The 24,430-nt window shown below is 38.2% G+C and overlaps 1 protein-coding gene across 5 annotated transcripts in view; it reads right to left on the reverse strand.

Annotated features, from left to right (window-relative positions):
* LOC123309910 (neurobeachin) overlaps positions 1-24,430 on the reverse strand; it is a 452,107-nt gene that overhangs the window by 117,084 nt on the left and 310,593 nt on the right. For 3 of the 5 annotated variants that reach the window (XM_044893215.1, XM_044893217.1, XM_044893214.1), the window contains 19 exons: positions 22,463-22,715; positions 20,998-21,140; positions 19,927-20,308; positions 19,223-19,539; positions 17,744-18,731; positions 16,973-17,566; positions 15,821-15,973; positions 15,444-15,763; positions 15,206-15,385; positions 13,352-13,495; positions 13,123-13,230; positions 12,581-12,752; positions 10,638-10,765; positions 9,457-9,573; positions 8,106-8,331; positions 7,481-8,004; positions 7,249-7,424; positions 6,390-6,661; positions 5,284-5,420 (listed from right to left, as the gene is read on the reverse strand). In XM_044893215.1, the coding sequence (XP_044749150.1) occupies positions 5,284-5,420; positions 6,390-6,661; positions 7,249-7,424; positions 7,481-8,004; positions 8,106-8,331; positions 9,457-9,573; positions 10,638-10,765; positions 12,581-12,752; positions 13,123-13,230; positions 13,352-13,495; positions 15,206-15,385; positions 15,444-15,763; positions 15,821-15,973; positions 16,973-17,566; positions 17,744-18,731; positions 19,223-19,539; positions 19,927-20,308; positions 20,998-21,140; positions 22,463-22,715 (5,334 nt within the window). The remainder of the gene's footprint in view (positions 1-5,283; positions 5,421-6,389; positions 6,662-7,248; positions 7,425-7,480; positions 8,005-8,105; positions 8,332-9,456; positions 9,574-10,637; positions 10,766-12,580; positions 12,753-13,122; positions 13,231-13,351; positions 13,496-15,205; positions 15,386-15,443; positions 15,764-15,820; positions 15,974-16,972; positions 17,567-17,743; positions 18,732-19,222; positions 19,540-19,926; positions 20,309-20,997; positions 21,141-22,462; positions 22,716-24,430) is intronic. The other 2 variants (XM_044893216.1, XM_044893218.1) reach the window with 2 other exon arrangements.

Below are 24,430 nucleotides of genomic sequence, written 5' to 3' on the forward strand. Positions count from 1 at the left end.
TAATGCCACGTTCTCTTCGAACTGAGGCAGGTTGTGACCAGCCCCGAGATTTCACGTATTTTCATTTGTAAGCTTTGGGGTTGATTACTCAATGATGCTATCTAATCAATATTATACGAGGATATATTGAAAAATTCTTAGCCTCCTGAACCAAACAAAATTTCAATGTCCAAATATTTTATTGCTCAACATATTCTCCTCTTAATTGGATACATTTATTACAGCGAAACTGCAACGTTTCTGGACCTTTAAAAAAAAAATTATTCTTGCTCTGCAAACCAGACCTCCACAGCTTTTATTACCTCCTCGTTGGAAGAAAATTTACGACCTTTTAAACTTTTTTCAGTTGAGGAAAGAGTTGATAGTAGGATGAAGCCAAATCTGGTGAATAAGGGGGGTATTCTAGTAATTCAAACCCTTAATCAAGAATTTTTTGCATGGCAACATGAGATTTGTGTACAGGGGCGTTGTCCTGCGAAAACAAAACACCTTCGGATAGCTTTTCGCGTCTTTTTCCTTCAATTTTTTCCCGTAGATTGGTCAGTGATGTCGAATAGTAATCTCCGGTTATTGTTCTACCCTTACCCAAAAATCAATCATAACTACTTCATGACAATCCCAAAAAACTGAAGCAAGAACCTTTCCAGCAGATTTTTGGACACGAAACTTCTTAGGTCTTGGAGAACCAGAGTGTCGCCATTCCATCGATTGTTGCTTTGTTTCTGGAACGTAGAAATGTACCCAACTCTCATCCATAGTAGCAATTCGGTTTAAATTTAAATAGGTAACGCATAAAATCTATATCTTCGGTATTTACTCTTTTATAGAAAATACTAACATAACTAAGGAGTTTGTCATACACCCTCTATGACAGGTGGAGGATAGGTGAGTTTTAAATGGCAACCCTATCTTGTTGTGCCACAAATGGATAAACCTTCTGGTGCTGAGGATAATTTGGTCATTGATAACTTTTAAATCTACTCTTTTTTCATTGAAGAAATAAAAATTATTGAATTCGAATGTTTAATTTTACCTATATTTGAAATTCTTTGAGGTGTTTGTTGAAATAAAAAAGGTTATAATTGTTATATAATCGAGGAGAAAAAATGATGAACCACCAACATTTATCAATTCAAATTTATTTTATAATTGTTAGAAGCTTTATGTTTCAAAAAAAAACAAAAACAAAAAGAGCAACTCTTCTAGAAATATAACCATGAAGAAATTATAATTTTAGATCTATCTCACAAACGGTTCTATCGAATGAAATTAGTTTCGGCATATAGTTCTTCATTTATTTGATGAATCTTACCATAAAAATACCAAAAATTCGAAGAACCCAACTCTTGAAACTAAGTTGGACTGAAATTTGGGAAATTGGGTACTTTGGCTGAATTAAACTCTGGTTAAAAAAATCCACAGTTGTGTATCGTCACAGATTTAGCTAGTTATTCTGAAGATAATTTTGTTTTTCCAGGGATGGCCCAGGTAATTATGAAAATTTAAAATGGCTATATATTTTTATCAGGGCCGAATCGGAAAAAATGGTAAAGGAAAAAATTGTTCCTTTTGAACTCAAGAATGTACTGTTAAAATATTTGTACGAGTCAAAGACTCACCCTGGATACATATAAAATAGGGATGCGGGTGGAGTATTTGACAACCGAGATGGAATTGAATATATCCTACCAGAAAAAGACGCATAAAACAGAGGTACCATTAATACAGATCTCTTTTCAATTGCGTGGAAACGATGTCCATAATTTCCGAATGTGCTCTTCCACGATGGAAGATTATGCATAATTTATAAGGGGTCCCTGGAATTATTGAATAATAAGTGGCAGTTTACATGCTATCGTGCCCGATGTAAAATATGGAGGTTTTGCCTGTAAAAGCCGTATTTTAGGTCTGCCCCTTAACTAGAATTTCAACACGTGCAAATTAAGCTTGTTTATCCGTAGCTTTTTCCTATAAGAAAAACTAGCACTTATAGAGCAGAGTGAGAAACTGCTACGAGACAACTCAGTACCGGACTACTGATGTAACAAAGCAACAAACGTATTTTTGAATAGAACGGGCGATGTTTTTTTTAAAGAATTTTTTATTTCTGGTAATTCAATTGGCGTTTGAGCATTTGAATTATTATTTAGAATATTTTTGAAATTCAACGCAAGATGATGCAAGATTTTTTTATAGATGAATCATTCGCATCTGATTGTTGGAAAATATACAGGGTATTCATCACATTATGGCAAACATGCGAGAGGTGTTTTCTTGTCTGAAAACACCAAATTTGGTAAAGAAACATAGGGTCAAGTATAGTAGTAGTAGTAGTTGATAAAATTCAAAGAGCAAGAGATGTTTTTATCAAATTCTTGATATGTTGAAAGTATTTCGGGTCAGTATTGATGTAGCCGGAAAAAATTGTATTTTTACAATTAGGTACAAAATTTGCAATGTGTGTTTTGTACTCTTTTCTAATCTCATTTTTTTTTAATATTGAAAGACTAGATATCGATAATGTAAAGGAAATGTTGCTCACCATTTCAATTTCATCAGGGAAACGCGAGATAATTTCCCATTTTTGAACGTCTGCGGACAAGAAAACAATAGGGCATTTTTGCCCTAATTTTGTGATCAGCCTGTATATTTTCACGTTGGAATTGAGGATTACTGGGAAATAGGATGTTTTGTACTTATCCTAAAACTATTTACGAAATCCACAATCTATCTTTTCGATACCTCTTCCACTTTTTTAATTTTTGGAGGTTTGGACATTTTCTTACTGTCGATTCCATCATTCGAAACGCTCAACCGAAAGAAATCTCTGATCGTTTCAGGTCTTGAGACCATACCACCTGACAAGTCGAAAATGGCTCGAAAAGCTGTGGATTATGACAAAAAAAATTTCGTATTCGATTAACGGTTTGGCGCATATGAATTCAGAACATGTCCCCCTGTTGCACGATTTTATGATGCCGCTCCGTACGTGTCAGTTTTGTCGAAACGATTTCACCCAAAACTCATTTCGAACCGACAAGGTGAACGAGATACAGGATGGTCCGCCAGAAGCTGAGATTCTTCGAGTATCAGAAACTTTTTCCTTCGAAAACCGCTTGTTTTTACAAATTGTTGGCATGAAATTTATTTGGAGCGCATTTTTTCTTTCGTACCTCCTGGTCCGTCCCTGCTCAGCATCATCCAATTAACCTGTCTCATATCTCTCGGCTAATGATTCGATCGCATCAATAATTCAAATTCGACGAGTGATCCCAACATTATATTCTAAAACAATTTTCGTTACGTATTACGAGGTTCTCCGATATTAAGTATGATTTATGATATTTGATGTGAAACCGCACATTATGTCATTATTTCGTGACCTGTCCGAAATCGATAGGAGCATATAACAAACGACCAGAAAACGTTGGGATATTCACTTTCAGGACATCGAGAAGCATGCGTGGGAGACAGATAATCGAAATAATATTTGCGTATTTTTTCATGACTTTTCGGAGAAAACGATGATAAATAATTAGTGTAGTATAGATGCTTGAAATACTTGAATTGTCTATGCTGCTTCCGAGAACGTATTTCATTCAAAACTTCCCCTTGTCAATCTATACGAAGGACCAATTCTTGTTCAAACCTTTTCTGTTGCAAGACGCGAAAAAATCCTGCATCACAAAATATTTCATTGGTATAATACAAAAATGCAACAAAACATTCACAATAGAATTTTTTCGATATATCAATTACTAAATAGAAATAATCCAATACCTTTTCTCCTTTTCAATAAATAATAGTTTAATCGCGCGAAATTCTATTTGATGAATTTTTTTTAGGGTAATAGGTACGTCTAATGGAATTACTCATCCACTGACAAGAGCTATAATTGTAGTTAACGTATCCAATTACAACACTTGTCATACGTTTGTGTCAAATAAAATTAGATACTAATTATGGGTTGAACATTCTTCCAACAGTTTTTAGCTATAAAACAACACGATAAGCTTGATTTTGACCATAATGGATGTCAAAATGGTTGTCATTATGATGGCTAGTTTAACAAAACCTTCATTACCCAGCAAAACATTGGCAATATTTGGGCAATCAAATATTTTTCAAAAGGGAAAAGTGGATAAAAATAAATTCAGTCCCAAAATGAACTTTTTAGACTTTTGACCAAGCTTTCCTTAAATCCGTTTCAAGAGCGCCTCTACATAGTTCTATAATCTATACAGGGTTGGACATAAGTCTGTAATCAAATTAATTTTTCTGCAACCAATCACTCAAAATGAAAACGTTGAAAACCATGTGTTTACGGAATCTTTGTTTTTTTAATCCTGCAGTCATCAGAAGAAACCTTGAAAAAAATTTTTTTCTCAACCAATTTCAAGTTATTGGTTGAGAAACTATTAATTTCTTTTTCAAGAGTGAATATGGGGTTTTTCTGATAAACCCATTATATAAAAAACCTTTTCCGTCAGTTTTCAAATGAGCCTTATTCGCTTGGTATACGTTCCCATTTGAAAAACGGTCAAAAAATCAAAAAGTTTCATGGGGTTGCGGTTCAGGGGTTGAAGAAAATACCCAATTCCATTGCCAGAAAATACGTGTGTAATTAAAAATCAATTGACTGGTTTGAGCGTTCATTTTGAGTTATCGATTTTACCCCAGACTTACGCCCAGTCCTGCAAACATTTCGAAAAATATTCGAACATATGAGAGATCAAAAATATAGTTGCTGTCTCAACAGTTGGCATAAAGGGATCAATAAACTTGTTACCCCCTTTGAAGAAGACATGAACTGCCATCTAGGATATGTTCTTTGGGTTTGGTAACGATTTTCGTCGATTCTTTACGGTGGCGCCCTCTTAATCACGAAATAATGTACTGAGAGGGTGTATTTTTTAATTTCACAGTTTCCAGTTGATTCGTCAATAATAACATAACAATAACAACCGAATTGATGGATGTATTCAAAGAAATATAAATAAATATAAACATTAAACTTCATATTCATTAAGTTTTATGGATAAAATTGTCGTTTACCAAGTATTTTGGCGATAACTTACTGAACTAATAACTGCGTACCGTGAATCATTGATCTGTAAAGCCGGAAGGATCTACCAATCCGAAAATCCAAAACACGCCAACACCGTTACATCCCTCAATATTCTTATTCTTCTTTTAGAAGGCACTTTGCAATTCCAGTTTCTCAATATTCATTCGACAAAATTAGTGTTAAAAAAACGCCACGAACTAAATGAATGAACTTACCTCTGAATCGACCTTCTTGAAGTTTTCGTCTTCTTCGTCGACCTCGAAGTAGAGCTCGGTAGACGTGATAGATACAATTCCGGGTGCCACGACTCCGGGTGCAATCAGTTTAGCTTTGGTGCTTATATTCACCGGTCCTGCAAGATCAAATTGATAATTAAGAATCAATTCCATCAAGAATGATCAAGACGGTAGATTAGCCTCATCGGCAGATATTTTTTCATAGGTACACCATTTGGGCAAATGTATCTCATCGAATTAGACCCGTTTGCACCAATCCCCCTTAAAATGAGTACTCAACTAAGCGTAGCTTAAAGTTAATGGACGCTTAATTTTATTTCCAGTTGCACGACTGCGGCTTAACAGAATCTTAAGTAAGGGGCCCTTAAGTTTTGATATCTGGTGATATTTCAGTTTTTTATTTTGGTGCAACTTCATCCTAGTCCAATAAAGCTATTTCATTGGTTAGAGTTAGAGTGACAACTTTTTGTTGCTGAATTAGCATTATTATTGATAATAAAATGGATTGTCAAATTAAAGGTACTTGACGTTATTAGAAAAACCACAGCAGTTCTCGAGCCAGTTTATGAGTTCAACAAATTATTTTAGGTTACAATCCCGCCCTTAAATACCAAAGTGGTCATTACAGGAGCGCTTGAATTTAAGGCTAGCTTTAGCCATTTGAATGTCACTTAACAGTTGGTGCAACGTGATTTAAGTTAAGGGTTTATTTTAAGGGACACTCAACACTAAGTGCGTTTGGTGCAAACGGGTCTTAAACAACCACATTGATTCAGTATCGCCATATTGAAAGATCCATAGATGTGTACTGTCATAGATTAAGCTAGTTATTCTGAAGGTAATTTCGTTTTTCCAGGTGTGGCACAGCTCATTACGAAAACTTAAAATGGCTAAATTTTTTCATCAGGGCCGAATCGGAAGAAACGCTATAGGAAAAAAGTGTTTCTTTTGACCTCAAGAATATACTGTTGAAATATTTGTACACTATGTTTCAAATATGATTTCAAAAAGTAGCCTTAAGGGCGAGAAGCAAATTTTTCTAGCTAGTTTACGAAGGACGTGATACTGAAATTATATGGATGTACCTGTTAGATCTGTGTCCAACTCCCTATCATCCATAAGTAGTTCGCTGTCGTCCATCAAATCAGTATTTTGAACATTCTGATGGCTCCTCGTTGCTGCCAAGTGTGCGTGAAACTCTTCCCTAGCTTGCAATATGGCGTCCTCCGGGGCTCCGTGCTCAATTGCCGCTTTCAGACTCGCCTCCGGATGTGAAGTGCCGAGAGGATTATGAACAAACCTTTTTCTCCTTCTGGCATCGTCTTCCCACGCATCCAGTTTCCAGAATTCGGTTAATCTGTAATTATAATTTTTTTTTCGTATAATAGATTCTTCTGCTGTGTATTTTTTCTGGATATATATTTTCTATATTTGAGAATTTGATGCCTAAATTGTTATTTTAAATGTGTACTTTGATTTTTTTGTAATATTTTCTGATTAGGCCATTGATGCCCGTGTTCTGAGCAGGTCCAATATCCAACACTTTATCGAATGGATAAACTGTTGTTAATTTTGTGTGGGTTGCTGAGGTAACATTCTTCGTCGATATTCTTCCATCACAACTGGAAAAACACCAGTATATGGTATCTACTAAAGTGAGTTCAAATGCCTTTAAACAAGAACGTCAAATAGCACGCCACCGGTGGACGGGTAAACTCAATCACAGTCTTCTAAAGTCTCTATAGACTTCCGTGACTTAATTCAAGGTTATTGGGAGTTTCTCTTTCCGAGCTGGCTTCAATGCCTTAAATAACCAATTATAGGTCCATTAAGTTTATCGAATGGATAAACTACCGATAAATGGAGCTCAGAAACCGGGTGTCCTAGGAGGACCATACTGTGTGTGTGTGAAAATTTGATTCAAGTGAAGTGATTCTTTCTTACCTAGGTGAAGATGGGTCCACATAGCCCCAAGCCCCATGCTTATTAGACATTATATTCCTGACTTTTTCTAGTAGACGGCTAGCGATAACGTTGTCCCTCCGTCTAGCTGCCGTTATGAGATGATCGCACATTCTTTCCTCTTCCTTCCTATCCAACAACGACTGGGCACATTGACTCTACAACAAAATAAACAATAAAACTCGATAAAATATCGATCGAACTCAAAATTCACCTCGAAATCAGCGTGTTTCAAAACGTCATCGGCTCTCATCCTGTTCAGGATGAACTCTGCCTCGTTGGCCACGCGGACAATGTGATCCTTCATGGCGTGAGATAGCAGCCTCCCCTCGTTGATCAGCTCGATGAAGGCGAGACCGGCGTGTTTCTGTAGCGAGTTCTGCCACTCTTGCGAACACAGCAACATGACCAGTTCGACGACCGAATTGCTGTTTTTGAAAGTGGTCAGACCCTTGCCCTCCATCAGGAGTTCTTGGCCGTGCGAGCCGACCAGGGTCTTCGAGAGGAACGGGGCGAAGTCGACCATTATCTCCCTGAGGAGCGGGCATACGGAACCCAGCGCCATCTCCAACTTTTGCGTGAGCGAAGCTTCTCTGGAAGGCGTCGGGATTGATATGTGCTCGACGATACTGTTCATGGGGAGCTCGTCGGCTCGTATTTGACTGGAATTCTGGATAACGTCATGTGGGATCTGTACCACCGAAATGTCCGTATGGTGCTTGTCGCCAGATACTAAACCTGGATAAACAACATTGGATAAGCAACATCGAAGTGTACAGATAAGGTTATAAAAATTATCACTTATTCACCTCGTTATGAAGCTCAATTTTTTTCCTCACCTTGTATATTGCCCTCGATGTCAACGAGTCCAAGATGAGAGTGGGACATATTCTGCATGTTACGCGAATCATCTTTGGTCTCGCTGTCCTCATTCAGATTGATGTCTGTCCAGTTTTCATCGTTGGACAGTGTCTTGTTGTCTGGTATTGTTATTTCGTTGTGCGATCCCATATTGTTGAGTTCTCCCGAATTTTCCGAATTTATTTCTTCCACGGAGTCGGTGCTCTAAAAGAAGTTCGAAAAGTTACTGGTGATGGGAGGAAAGTGGACACAACTTGAAGCCGAAAGTGTTCAGGGTGCGAGTAAAGCAATTTACAGAAAGCTTTCGTTTGTATTTCCATGATGTTACCTAGACTGTATCAGGAATAACTCGTATTAGGAGATTATTGCTGAAGATAACCGAGAATATCCACATACAGTCAACAAGTTGTAGCATGACTATGTACAATGTCTGTATATACTCTGAAACGCCGAAAACTTCTCAAATGAATGGTCTGACTTGGCGTCATCATGTACGTCTGAATTGTTTTCTCAATGAGTAGTGGTAATTTGGGGTTGATCTCAAGATCTACTGCCCATGAGAGCTGTTTTCGCCACAAGGTCGTCTACAGCTCCGCTCCAGTTCCAGAGTTGTGAAGAACCTTCAAAGAGGTTTCCTTCTCACTTCTACAACGCATTTTTAGCGTTGGCTTGCAATTGCGAGGCATTTTGCCACTAGAATCTGCATACTTGCCAAAGAATCTGAGCTCATCAATCCTGCTGAACCCATTGTCATTAGGAGCTTCCTGGCGGGTTTAGCATATTATTTCTAAGATCTAGATACAGTGCTGAAGTTCTCGAAGATCTTAGAATACTCTCTGCAGATTCCGCCAGAGTGTTTCTTTTTCGGTTTTTTCCTTCTTCTGAACCTCTTTCTTGTATATAGTTACCTTTTCCTATACTTTTTAAAGGTAGCAATAATAGATTGTGGCGAATGCTTAGTAAAGATTGGTACATTTTACGGGTGACTCTCTTAATGTGTAGGGATCAAACCATATCAGTGTCTTTGGTGTTTGAATGATGCTAGGACGAATGAGGATTTTAGTGAAATATATAAATTCTACTGTCAGTGAAAGAAGTCATTCTTTATTTTAGCCTCAATCAATCCCCCGTTTTCATTGAGTGTGATTGTGACGTGAAACTTCACCCCTATCAGTTGAAGCAAACAGAGAGCATGCAGGAAATATAGAGGTATACCTACGATCAAAAGCTTATATCTAACGAACGTTGCTCAACCTCAATGAGAACACACAAACACATGGCACACACAGGAGTGGAAAGAAGCGAAACTTAATCTACAACGAGCATTACCTTAGTAGTAAAACTAGCATGACCACGAGACCGAGCATGCCTTATTCCATCCAAAGAGTAATCTACAGTAAAACCATATCCCGTAGCGGCAGGTCGTTGCCTTACTGTGGCGGTGGTCTGCCGTGGGCAAAAATGCCGTAGAGAAGCCAGTTAGTAAGAAATTGATTCCAGAAAAATGTATAATATTGATCAGACTTCTTTGTTCAACTCAATGCTGCTGAACATGAATGGAACTTTTCGTAAGTCATAATTTGGGCTATTTCAGCGTTCTAAAGACCAAACACTGAACCCAAGTCCAAAATATGCTGCTTTCTATCCCAAATTCAGATCTAATGTTTCCTTTCGAAGACCATCGCTTCAATAAAGCAATTTCTCAGTATTGTATTTACACAATACAATGGAGAAACGGAAAAATGAATGCAAAAAAATAGGTTTATTTTTACTCAAATAGTTATTTCAAGCATTTCTGGATCTAGGTAAGATTTCCTTCTTTCATTTAGCTCTAATATACGATAACGATTCTATTGAATATCAATTTTATACATTTTTCGAATTATTTACACAGTACATTCATTCCACACTATATCAAAACACACCTCTAACTTGAAATTTGTGCTTAAAGAAGAACGTGATGCCATATCATATGAATATGTAAAATAGCTACATATTTATATGATACGTAATCAACTGTGCATCTTAAAAAAATAGAGTTATCTTTTTCTCTCAACAGTCTGTACATACATACATACACTTGTGTTCCTTTCAAAGAGTTTAACGGTTAGTTCTGTTTAGTTTTGTTAGTTTTCTGTATTTCGATTTAAGTTAAATTTCAGAATTATATTTTTGTTATTACCAGTATATAATTTCTTCTTACTCTAATCTGAAAGTCTATACATATACGCAATAGAAAAATGGGTTCAACTGAACAGATAACACACATTTATTCAATATCCTCAACTTTTAAGTTTATATCAACAAAAACGATGATTTGGAGGATCATTTTTCCAAATTAATCCTTGAATCTGATTTATTTACATCTATTACCGCAGAATCGTATTAAGGAAAACGAACAATAAAAATGTTCTAATCAACGAATGTAGTTAATAGTTAATCACCTAATCAAACACAAACTTTCATCCAACGTCGTGCACTGTAAGTTAGAAAAAGTAACTTCAACTAACCTTAATAGATGCTGGTCCAGAATGGAGGTCATTTTCTTGACTCATGGAATGGTTGTCATCCATGACATAGGCAGTGATTACGTCATAGTCGGTGTCTTCCTGAGTCTGGTTATGTATGGATCTCGTAGCTGATGAATCAGAAAGTTAAAAGAGGAAATGTAAAACCACCATATTATGTTAAAATGGTTTTCATCCATGAACTGTATACAAAATGTGAAACGATATTTTTAAACCAGCAAAAAAACTTAATGTAAATGAAAAACCAACTTTTCGAGCTAAGTACAAATAGAAACTATAGCAAAATAACTGGAGTAGTTGTGGAAAATATTTTCCTTTCAGGAGACTGCTTTTCTTATTTTCGCAGTTTCATGACACATTTGAAACTCAATAAATTGTAGACTTTCGGAGCTCTGAGTAAAATAAAAGCAACTGCAAAATTGATAAAAACGAAAAAAATCAGCACTCAATAATATGACTTCAGAAAATAGTCAATGAGAAACATTTCTGTCAGATACTAGGGGTGAATTGTGAAAATCTACAGTGCACTACAAACTGTTGGTATCATTCGATGAAGTTCAGGAACATCATACGACGAAGGCCAAGATTGAATACCTGCCAAAAATAATGTTGAATGTTGTTCATTTGCTGATTATGAAGCACTCTGTGGAATGTGGAATGAAATTTCAATTTTTCGACTAACACTGAAAATGGTACAAAATTAATGATGTGTTCGTGAACCTCATCGTTTTACCATATAAACCATTTACCTGGATGGCTAGCTATTGAGTTTCGGTGATAGCGGTGGTCGATTTTGTGGTTATGATGATGGGAATGGTGATTGTTATTGAGGTTATGTTGGTAGTGTTGATGTTTCATATAGGAATGGCGATGGCGGATATAGGTGTGATGGGGAATGGCATTGGGGTGGCTACCGGGAAGGAATTGGGGATACACGTGGTGGGACCATTGGGGGAATAGGGGCCTGGCGCTCCCTCCTACGCGAGCAGTTAAGAAGAAGAAAAGTTTTAGTCGTAACAATAGAGAATGATGAGAATGGTTGAGTACATAGAAGTTTTTAGTGACAGATCATAGAATCAAATGGATATGACATTTTAGTGATAGGTTAGCATACAAAACAAAAAACGGATACTTCAATCGGTATAGGATAATAGTATATTATTCAACCAGCATATTATGATGGCTATTATTCACGAGGATGACCTTTACCAAACGGGGCGAAATCCAAGTGATTAATGGCCATTATGTGCGAGTAAAATACTGCATACAATCCACCATTGTGAAAAGTTTATTTCCTAGATATACCACCTCATTTTCAATAATACCTGAGTTCATTTTAATACGTCAATACTAGCTACAGCAACTTCTGACATTTAAATATCGCAATATATATATAGCAATATCTCTATGTCTGATCATGAAGTTTGATAGACCAGTGAATAATGGCTCATAAATCACAATGGTCTCGGAAACGGATAAATTATGATCACTTTATGCAGAGATGGTGGATGAACATTTTTTATCGTCAGTATGCTCTTATGCTTTGGCTCAATGTTGTGTTTTTATCCAGATGTGAAAAAACTTTTTCATTATTTCAAATGGTCTTTCAATGATTTCCGAGTTCGGTTTCTATTTATAAGAAATAAAATCGTTGAAAAATTCCTGAAAGACTCATTGTCAAGTGTTCCAGACAAAAATTTCGGCGCAAAAATGGGCACACAAGAGTCCTTCATTTTTCATTTTGAGATCAGAAGATAAAGATGAGAAAAATCACCATCGAAGAACAATTCTTCAAACTGTGCAGAATGCAGAAGCGTGTCTGTGATCGGTGAAGTGTGTGGCAAAAATATATCACTATAACGAATTTCTATTATTTCATCATTCGCTAGTTGATCCCTGTAATCATTAAACTTGTGTTAATGTACCTTGTGGACTGTTGGAGTGATGCGAAGTTCCATTACTCTTAGCAGGCGCTGGTGGACTTGCAGCCCTTATCGAAACGGGTGGCTCTAGGATATCCCTGTACTTAGATACCATCAGCACCGATATGAAATAGACTATGGCGAGCGACAAGAATTGGGCTTGCTTTGTTTCCTCCTGTAAAAAAAAGTATCATTGTATAAGATGGGAAAACCAATGGCGACACGCCTGAAATCGGGCCAGTTGTGATGAATCTCAACTCTTGACGACTAAACCAGACCAGTTATGGTGATTCTAAATCATCTTAGGCCTCTCCCCAACCCCCATACAAACTTTATTACGGTCATCTCAGATACTTTGGAAACAACCATGTAACTCGACTCTGACACGACCTAAAGGGCACTATCGTGAATCTAAAGATAGGATCAGATCCAGAATAAATTTTCTTCGGTTGATTTGGTTCAGCCCCAATCACGAAAAATCAATTGGCCCTTTCATAGATTGTAAACTTTTAAGTCGAAAGATTTATAAGATAAAACTTTCTTACCACATCTCTGTATATGACTGCCCTCAACCGGTTGACATCCATATCTTGAAGAAGCTTCTCCGGATCTTTGACAGGCGTCGAATTATTCGACAGATTTTCTGCGACATTCTGAAAAGAATAATCCAACATTGGGCATTTCGAGAAAATAATTCAAAGTATCGCATAAATGCAGAATCGACTCGAATGACTAACTACATACTTAGTTGTTTTCTGGTGCATAAAAACTTACCTTCGGCGAATTCTGTACACCCCGTATAAAGGACTGGAGGTGTGCAGCCTTGTGACTGGAATTTACGGAGGCGGGTGCAAGTGATAGGTGCGGTCGGCTTCTCTCTTTGCACTCCAAACAGTTTCGCACTGCGCAAGTGCAAACCTAATACAAGCACACAGACGGTTGTCATAAAAAACGAATCACATGCAAAACTTAAGAGTGGACACATTACTCAATTGATGACATTGTGCTCTCACAATCAAAATATATATGTGTTTTTATAGAACTGAAATTATTTACAAATTATTTCATTATGGGGATATCATCAGAATGAAAAAATGTACAGATAATTGCATGGCTATGTTCTTTCATCCCTGTAAAATCGATATACAGGTTGAGTCTGACTGACATTTCGAAAGTAGATTCCTCTCGTCAAATTCAACAATTTTATGGGCTGCTTTTTGTATTTCGCTCATGTCACATTCGTTAGTTTTCCAAAAACAATTGCGGAAAGTGATATTTCCCTCACGCAACTCCCGTTGGCTTGAACAATACAAATCGGTTAAAAACCGAAAAATGTTTTACCCACTTTTCCTCACCCATTTCAGTTTCGAAAATGTTACCTACCCGCACTAGTGTGAGAAAAAGAATTTCTCCCCTTGTCGTTCCGCCGTTGCTTCACGTTTATCAGTCAAAGGCAGTCGCGTGCGAGAATGTATAACCTTGCGCACTAATTAAGAAAATAGCTATTTTCCATTCTAGTGCGTTTTGAACTACTTTTCCGCACTCATTTCAGTTTCGAAGGGACCTTCTAAAATTTAAATTAGTTAAGGAATATGGAGCAAAAATCGTCGTAGAAAAAATAATGTTTCTGGCTCATGCATAAAGTGTCTTTCTCGCATTCGACTGATTGAACTCAAGTTCACGTAGTTTGGTCAACGGCGGTCTCGTGCAGGAAAGTATTACTTTACGCAACTGTGAGAAAAATATCTATTTTTTCCTGTGCTTTTTTCCTACTTTCGCGCACTTATTTCACTTCCGCACTAGTGCGAGAAAGTGGATTTATCTTTGGTACTTATTTCAGTTTCGAAAGTGTAACTTTCCTGCATTTCCTCTGCTTAGTATCATTCATTCAACGGCCGTCGGGTTTGGGAAAGTTGCACTTTTCTCACTAGTAAGGAAAATAACTAGCTTTTACTGCCGTGCATTTTAAACTACTTTCTCGCGCTCATTTCAGTTTCAAGTGTCACTTTCTCGCAATAATGCAGTAAAAATGTTTCCGCCGATAGCCGGGAAGGAGTTTTTTCTACGCACTAGTGCGGGAAATAGATAATTTAGAGACTGAAATGGGCGAAGAAAAAATGGAGAAAAAGAGGTCGTATAAAAAATTAGTTCCTTAACTGTTGCATAAACTGTCCTTCCCGCGTTTGATAGGATAACAACTATTTCCCATTCCCTTGCGTTTTAAGACTTTCCCGCAATCATTTTAGTTTCGAAAGAGAATTTCTTCCCAACTATTGGCGGAAGGTGATAATTTCCACCACTATAGTGCTTCCAAATCAGAGAGGCAGCAGTAAAAAAGGGTTTCTTGATAAGAAGATTCTACTTTGCACAGGGTTGCAATAATGTAGTCAGAATTAAAGCTAAACCTACTATGGTTGGGATGTTACCCATGGATATCCACAGAATATAATATATAATCTTGTTTTCAACAAAGAATATTCAGTGGATATTTAAACGGTTCGTATTTCTGAAAAAGTATTAGACAATTGAATCTTTCGAATTGAACAAAAGTAAAAACCGCTTGTCTAACTGGTTTCTAACTTTTCATAATGTCAGGTGATCAATCTTTCATTCTAAGTGCAAACATACCAATCTCAAACATTGCCTCAAAATGCCCCCGCTCGACATATTTTTCTCAGATTCCAGCTCTCCAAAGTTCAAGGAACTAGCGAAGATGAGTACGTCCGCCATATTGACGAGTCTCTGCAGGAAGGAAACAGCGACCTCTATCGGCATGCCTTGGGTGGGTTCGATAACGTCCAGTTCGCTCTGCAAATCGAATCGCGATCAGTCATCGACGAAACTTCGACGAAAGCAGAGTACTTACATTCGGAGATGTGGCCGAAGCCAACAACGGTAACAAACCGCCGCAAGCGATGATCAAGTTGTCCGCCAACTGCGATATCAGATGTACCGTATTGACGACGAATATGGCGTTATCGCTGCTATTGACGAAATCGAGCACCGACTTGGTCGAGTGACTCCTCCAGACCTGGATGTCGGTCTCGAGGGAGAAGAGCACGTCGGAGAGCAGTCTCTGATGTATGTAAGACCACTTGAATTCGGGTATCCTGAAGGGCGGCCTTGTAGGTCCAGGACTGAACATGGGTCTGGATGAGGTAGAGTTGGATTTCGCGTATTTGTTACCTGTTGAAGATAAAACACGAGATAGGTCGAACACGAATCGGAAAATGTCGGACTCACCTCCAAAATGATTCGGATCAACTTGGGTCGAAGTTGAAGCGCTCCTTGGTCTCCTTTCATCTGGGCATTCGTTGGCAGGGTCGCTATTTTGGTTTTCTAAGTGATTGCTAGGTAGGCTAACTCTTCGTTTAGGTTCGTCTAGAGGCACTGTAGCTGAAACATTTGTTTCGAGATTAGTACTTGGATTCTCCTTCAGTCTTTCTATATTTTCCACCATTTTTCATTCGGTATGATTCGATTTTAAATAATGAGTAATACGCCAGGACATTCACCTTTTAGATAGATCCAACGGTTGTGGAAAATAAGAGTATGTATTTTCTCGTAAAAGGTGCCGTTTTCGAGTAACTCGAAATTCAAAAATAAAAAAATATCTATGAAGTTCAAAAAATTTGGAGTTTTGAATGAATGCAACTCTATTTTAATAATCCATAGAATTATTCTTAAGTTTTACTGATGAAACTAACCTGTTTATTTAGTAATAAACTAGTAAGCCCATAAATCTACCATATAGGTAGATTCACCTTTACAAGCTGATTCGCCTTTCGTCCGTGTCTCGCGCCTACGGCCCTCGCTATTACCCCTTGTTAATAAAATATCTAGGCCTAAAACGTTATTCTATGAGTACGATCGATTTAAACATCCCGTTCTGTGATCGCTGCTAAGATACTTCCGGCAAAATTGACGTTAACCTATAAATCACGAACTGACATCTATTGTCAAAGTTCACCAAGGATCATCCATAGAAAATAATTTAATTTCGTAAAATGACACTCGATTTTTCGTATAGACGTCAAAATTGCTCATTTTTCCACGTATTTTTAGTTACTTCCGGTAAATTAGCTTCGGTTAGCTCGCTTCGCTCGGGCCCGCCAGAGCCCTTCGGGCCCCCAATAACCACGATACCACTTCAATGATGCTTAGAGTATATTGAATAAATTAGAAAGTCAAAGATTAACCTTGTATATTATTGTTGACTTTCTTTCGTTAAAATTGCATAACTAAGGACACATTTAGTATAGGCTAAGATTAAGTGCATTTTCCGAACCCTCTAAATCTGCTCATCTTCTTCTCTTGCCCATTCCACTCGGCGCTCACGAAATTAGTAATTACGGATATGTATATCCACATATCAAATAAATTAAAAATACTCACTATCTTTTTGGGCTGGGGCGTCAACGTCTGATACCTTCTCACTGTCGTTAGGATTCGGAAAACTAGTAGATACAATATTTTCGACATCGTAACTAGGATCACAGATTTTCGAAATCGTTGGAATGCTTTCAACCGAAGGCACTTCGCTGTCCTCATCCTCAACGACCTTTTTCGAAACGTCTTCTGAACTCGCCGAAGGATTGTTCTCTAACGGTATAAGTTCACTTGGTTCGATAGGAATGTCTTCAGTTAATTCATTATTTAGACTAGAAATTACATTGGACGGCTCTAATTCTACAGACACAGCACTATTTTCGACACTTGGCACAGGTTCGGACTCTCCACTTTCAGTTTTTTCGTGTTCACTAACAACTTCGACGGTCTTCACGTCACTCTCCGCACCTTCGATCGGATTAGTTTTATCCCCTTCTTCTTGAACCGCTGGAATGGTTTCGGTTGCGGGAGATTCGGATTTCGCTTCGTGAAACTCTTCGGGATTATCTTTGGGCGTTTCCTCCTCTGGAACTTTAGTATTTTCTTCAGATTCCGCGGTATCAGTGGAAAATACCTCTTCATCAAAGTTCTCCTTCTCTTCTGCAATAGTGAATAATTAGAAAATATGCAAAAAAGGATATTATATTCAAGACATTCAATAGTGAAATTCTGCAGAGACAAAAACAGGTTAGGAACGAAATGACCAGAAGAAAGAGAAAAATTGAAGATACAGAAGAAGAAACAGTTGTAAAAACAATATGAATCGAACATTCTTACCACCATCAGGCTTCTTCAATTCGTCTCCTTTCACATCTTCAATAGAGATTTGCTTGATTGGCGATTCACCACCGGTAGCAATTTCGACCACCTCGTCGTAGTCGGTCGGGGTCTGGTATCTCTCCGAAAGGTCACTGTCCAGTATATCCCTCTCAGGACTTGTTGGCGAGCCCGTGTCTTCGATGCTTTGGATGCTCTGCTGGGAAACGATGGACTTATCGTTCTTCTCCTCGTCTTCTTGATCCTGAGTGAGCGTCGTCTCCAAGTTAGCCTCCTCCTCTTCCTCCCTGACAGCTTCTAGGACGTTACTAACGATTTCGTTTACCGCCTGAACGATCTCTTGATCAACGACCACGATCGGGGAAGGTACTTCGTCATTCCTGAGATCTTCCTCGCACTTTTCCAGGAGCTTTTCCGATTTTTGTAAGATCTCTTCCACGATTTCGGATATGATTTCTGTCGATTCCACTTCTTCAGGGTTCTTGGCTGGCGATCCAAAGCTCGAGCTGCTCTCCGTATGTAAACCGTTACAAACTACCATTTGGTACTCGCAAGGTTCGGGTGTGCTCTCAGCTATCTGCGACTTCAAAGGCGAATCCATGGAATACGGCGAATCCTTGCCCACTTTAACGTCACTATAGAGATCGCTAGTCCTAGAATCTAAACTGACACCTTCGCTATCCTCGTGTTTGGCAGTGTAAGACATGGGACTGCCTTCCGACATGTTGTAGTCGCAGTTGCACAGATGGTCCGATTTGTCGTTGCCGTGGGTGATTTCGCGCATGTTTGATGTTCTGTTGTTCCATCTTTCGTCCGGGTCGTCAGCGCAGTCGCCGTTCGCCACGGCCTGCGTTTGATGCTCCCACCCAGAGATGGTGCTGATCGGGTGTTGCTGCCTCACCAGCGGGTCAGTTATGTTGTCGGCGCGATGGCGTTCGTAGTGTTCGTACATTTGGGCGAACTGAAGTTTGAACTCCTCGTACGATACCTGAAAAGGATTTCAAATGTTTATTTTGCTCAGAACTCGTCGACCTCAAAAAAAAATTTTCATTTCATGTACTGATTCCCAAACGAAAAGTCGAGTCATATTCGTGAATGAAGGATTTGATAAAAGTATAGGCGCCTATCTAAGATATGATTTGCTGTTGTCAAATCAATTCTTTACTGGTGGATTTTAAGGGTGAATCAAGAACGTGGTTTGAATATTAATGTTCATTATAATCAAGACTGTATAACGATATAAATATCATTAGTACTCTTCCAGAGCTGAGGGAAGTGACAACTACGGCGACGTAGCTGTGGTCAGCAAATAAGTGATTACTTACTTTCATAAAGGTATGAGAGGTCGACGAAAACATGAAAATGTTTTCTCTTCAGGAAAAAGAAAGTGGTTTAAAAAAAAATACTATTTCGTGACACCAGAGGTATGCTCCCTAAAGCATTTCTATATCAATATTCGATAACAAATTTGTCGTTTACCTTGGAATGCACTATGGCCAGTGTATCTACCCACACCCTCCATCCTCCATACTCGTACTTAATCGCATGGTGTAGTAACATCCTAAACAGTGAATAAACCATATCGGACAGCTTCTGTTCTTCCGTGTTCTTAGGATGAATGTAAGCCATAGCGATGAGCCACTCTTGCCAAACCGACATCTGCAAGACTGTCCTTCTATTTTCCCTATTGTTGTTACAGAGAAGCGTCATGTCCGACAGAAACAGCTTCTTCACCTCCAACAGCTGTTCGTCTTGCTTCGATTGACGGATCAATGTGGCAACAACTTTGAGAATCACTGAGAAAGGAGGTGGAAAGAAGAAGGTGAGTATACAAAATGAGTTAAAATATCTGATTAATATGAAAATTTCAGATTAAAATTGTGGTTTTATGCAGGTCCACTAAGAACTCTACCTGTGACCTACGAAAGGAACCAATTCAATGAGCAGATCACGATCACATGAACGCAATTGTTCCTGCCTGAGTTCACCAGTCACAGATTAGTTAATAGTACTGCTGCATGAACTGAGCCTAAGATTTGTGGTCTAGAATAACGACTCAAGACTCAATGGGTGAAAATATCACTTAAGGAGCTGATTTATCTCACCAAATAATAGAAAAACTTTTTTTTTTCAGACGATGAAATTGTAACAACCCTATATTTGAAGAACAAAGCAATACTCACTGGGATTTTCAAGCCTGAAGTGCGATTCCGGCTCTGGATGTCTAGTGTACAAAATCTGCTGGCTGATGTGCTCCGTCATGATTTCGTAAAGAACGTTGTAAGTCGGTAGCGAGAGGCTGTCCTCGTTCAACAGAAGTCTCTCAGCCAGCAACGTGTACAGATTGTGGGGACTCATCACGTCGTACTTCCTCTTATGGGTGCTCCTGCTCAGGAAGAAGCCCAACAGTTTCAGGGCTTGCAACCGTATTAATTGACTCTCGGAAGCTAACAGTTTGAAGATGCAGCGCACTCCGAACTTTGCGTCGAAAGCGGGAACCATCGACGACGGATGTTCGGACATCAGTGATATTAACATCTGGAGCACGTCGTGAAGGTTCTCATCCTAAGAGGAATTATAGATTTTGAATGGCTGATCGATATCTCTGAACGCATACGATGCGGAATGTTGAATATCTCAGTTTGGGTTATCACAGCATATGCAAGTTTAAACTGAATAATTATGAGTTTCATTCATGAAATTTTCAAATGCACCGCGGAAACTATTTAAAATCATTCTTCAAATATGAGGTTTCAAAATTTAAATCGCTTCGTTTCTAGTTTACGATTTGGCAACAGCGCCTACTAGAAAATAAACAGAACAATGGCTTGTTTATAAAATATCAGCTGTTGATTGACAGCCATCATGAGGAGCGTACTCACTGGCGAGCAGCAACAGCAACCGACCATAAACATCCCATAAAATTTTACGACCTTCTTCGTTCGTCGCAGACTTCATAGACAGCCATCTTTGTCTGTCTCATCAAGATAGTGTATTTGTTGTCCTTTATTATCAACGCATTCAGTCGATGTTGTCAACTTTTGCATTAGAAACGAAACGCTTTAAATTTTAAATACCCATTTTTATTTTCCATTCTTAAGTACCTAAAAGTTTTTTTTGGGAAACCGTTGAAATGGTTATTTCAAAATGTGACGTTTCAAAGATATTTCATAAAAAATACACCATTTTCGTCAGAAGGAGTATTCCCTATTGGACTGAGTGAGAGCATTAAAGCCAGTTAAATAAATACTCACTTCGTGTATTGTCGTTAAATAGTTTAGTATGCTTTGCAGTTCATCATCTTTGACGCCGTTTCCTACCATGATGAGTTGTTTGAGGAAAAGCAATATGTAGGCTCGGATAGCCAGTATATCCTTCTGCGCAGGTCTAGGTCCATCTGAAATTATGTGGTTATTCAATTTCTGACATAGATCTATAAAAAAGATTCTGATTCCTAACGGAAATAAAGTATTTTAAAAACAAGAAAATCTAGAAATAAATCATCGAAAGTTGGCAAATTAAAAACTAGAATTCCATCAGGTTTCACTCTGAAATCAAAGGATTCAAAAAAAATTAATATGTTTCTTCTCCCTAACAAATCATTCGTTTTGAAAGAGCACAATGATCCCAGACCGCTTACCGTGGGATATAATGAATTTTCAATTATGTCTCTCGGCATAAATGACTGCGACGCGAACATCCAAATTCAGCGTGGATGTGTTTTTGCTCTTCGGCATGAAACCCCCAACGGGAAAATTCAATTAAGCGGAAAAAGACGTAGGACGTATTCATCAAATGGAATTTCAAGGTTTTCATTTATCGTGTAACTTCAGTACTTGACAATGTAGAATTCGCTGGATATGAAACCTGGGATTCAGCAAGTTTTAAGCTTCGTTCACGGCCATTTATTCCCAGTTGAGCCCTGCTAGAACAGTCTCGACGAAGGTTCACTAAAAAGAATCAGCTTGAGCTGATCCCGCTGTTATAAATTCGAAACGAAAAAGGCAACAATGGTCCTGACTTTGAATACAGGGCGAGTCTCTTCTCTTCAACACAAAATCTAACAGTATGTTTCCTCATCCAATGAAAAACTTCATTGGATATACAGGGTGGGCAAAATTCGTTGTCTACTGAAGGGATCCCGAGAACTATAGCAGCTAGAAGAAATCGAACAACACATTCTCTAGCTCTTTCTTCTTGACTAATGTAAAACTGAAAACAGATCCAGCCTAACGTTCATACATTTTGAGTTATGAACGAAAATTGAGAAATTGTCATTTTCATTGAAGCTGAATAACTCGCTTATTCGAACTCGTATTCGAAATCCGTTGTTAGATTCTACAGGCACTTTTTCCTGAGGAATTCGAATATAATGTTATTGATTCTTTGATCCAGTCATTTTGGAGATACGACAGGGATTTCTGATTCTTCAAATATACTATAGTTGAAAGTTCTTTCATGTTGCTGCAATTTTTTTGCTGATTTCAAAAATACACGAGAAAAAATTCAATACTTTTTCCTGTTTTTCGATTCTCTGTTGAATTATAAGTAGGCTGGCTTACCATAGAAATGTGTCATCCATTTTCTTCTAGCTCTCGAGATCTTCTCATTCAAAAATTTATGTCCAACCTGTGCATTCACTCTGAATACAAACAAGTTGGAGATCCAGCTTGTACACTCCAGATTAACGCCGAATTAATTATGTGTTATTCAACTCACCCAAACCCTTCGGTATTATTCCACTCTTATTTCGAGGATTCGCGACCCAGTAATAGTACTTGAGCGTATGAACTGTCTGCAGCACGGTTGAGACCCTCCTCACGTTCGAGTAGATCTGCGTGTCTGAGAGGAACTCCGTGGCCAGATAGGAGTACAGTCTCGTCTGCACCGGTGCCGGGGTGTATATCCACAGTGCCGGATTGAACAGCACGTGATCCAGCAACTGCCAGGTCAGAAATGAAAAGCAAAACAACTGAATCAAAATTGATCTATCTGTCCCTCGTACTTACCCATCGACATGTATATTATGTTCATACACTCGGTGGTTCTTGGAAGGTACTGCGTCGAATCGAAGCGTAGAAAAGGGATCAAAATAATCATGTTATCTGTACACATGCTTGGATAAGTACGGGTTGGTGAAAACAAAAATAAGAAGCGCAAAACAATAATGTTTCCAAACTGGAGATATTCGACTAAAGCACAATATTATTCATCTTAACATCACTGGGTATATTAGGGGTAGAAAGTATTTGCTTGGAAATGTAGGTGTCCCAAATTCCACGAAAGATTTTGATTTGAAGGAAAAAAAAAATATAACAACAGTATGTTACGCAGTAGTCAAAGGTTAACAATTTCAAGGAGTTCAAAGTTATTAGTGATGAAACTAATTGAAGAATTTCATCACTTGGTTATGCTAAAGATGCTAGCCGTCGAATTAAAGCCAAATGATAATATCGAAGTGGATGGTGGACAAAAATCGCAAATTCGAAGAAGCTCTCTACAGCAACTACTGAAGATCTGAGTCTCCATAATCAACATATTAAGCTGGCACAAGAAGTGAAGCCTTTGGTCACCATGCACTTCGAAAAGATTTTTTTCTATCTATTTTTTTTTAACGAAACCAGCTCAAGCGATAACATGATGATATTTATTTAAATAAAATCTGGCATAATTTTGGGACACCTCTCATGTTATCTAATCTGTAGAAAACAACTGATTCTCAATGGTCAAGTTTTTCATGTCAATATCAATCAGATGAAGGAAATGAAACTATGCACATTCAACATACAAGTTATTGGAGGGATTCTTATTTTATGTAGGTCATACACTCAGAGTCTGTCAATATAAATAAATATCAAAAAATGTTACGATATGAATTGAACCAGCCAATCATTCAGCAGACCTGATAATTCCATTGTAAAACGGATGCTGACCATGGTTTCGGTGTCATCAGGCCAACACAACTCCCACCACGATGGAGAACGACAGTTAATCGATCACCTTATTGAATGCTAGAAGGGACTTGGAAGTATAGATAATACTCCAACGCCATCTAGCAGTCAAGAAGATCCAACTCAATTCACCCTCCTTAATCCTTGGTATAAAACCAATCTTTTCATATCTGGGAATTGAGTTGGATATCGCTGTTTTCCAGATGGAGCTGGAGTATTAGCAGCACTCCAAGCCCTGCTAGCCTTCGATCAATTCATTCACGTTTTTCATCGAAATGGAAGTGGAGTTGCTGTGATGAGATCAAATGGGTTCGAAACTGTCGTCAGCATCTGTATCAGAGTTATCTTAATTTTCGTTTTTATTTCCCCCCATGCTGTAATTTGGAAATGCTAGTGTTTCTTGATAGTTGCTTCCACGGCTGGATATTAGGTGAATAATCTGAATTACCAGGCTTCTTAACTTTTAGCTTTTTTGGCCTGAAGTCCCAAATTGCAGGATTTTGGCTGTTTCCTTTCCTTAAAGGCTCAGGTTCAGGCTTCAATCAACATCTTTGCAGAACAATACATTTTTGTTTACCTGTCTGGCATCGAAGTACGAAACATAAACAAAATCATGCAATTTGGGACCCTTATAAATTTCAACTATTCTTTTCTTTACATTTCTTCTTTCCGAAAAGGCCTTTACTTTTCTCCCTATGAATGACCTAAAACAATTACTTAATTTTCAGGAGTCTCT

Source organism: Coccinella septempunctata, chromosome 3 (assembly GCF_907165205.1).
Source record: "Coccinella septempunctata chromosome 3, icCocSept1.1, whole genome shotgun sequence".
Taxonomy (NCBI): domain Eukaryota; kingdom Metazoa; phylum Arthropoda; class Insecta; order Coleoptera; family Coccinellidae; genus Coccinella; species Coccinella septempunctata.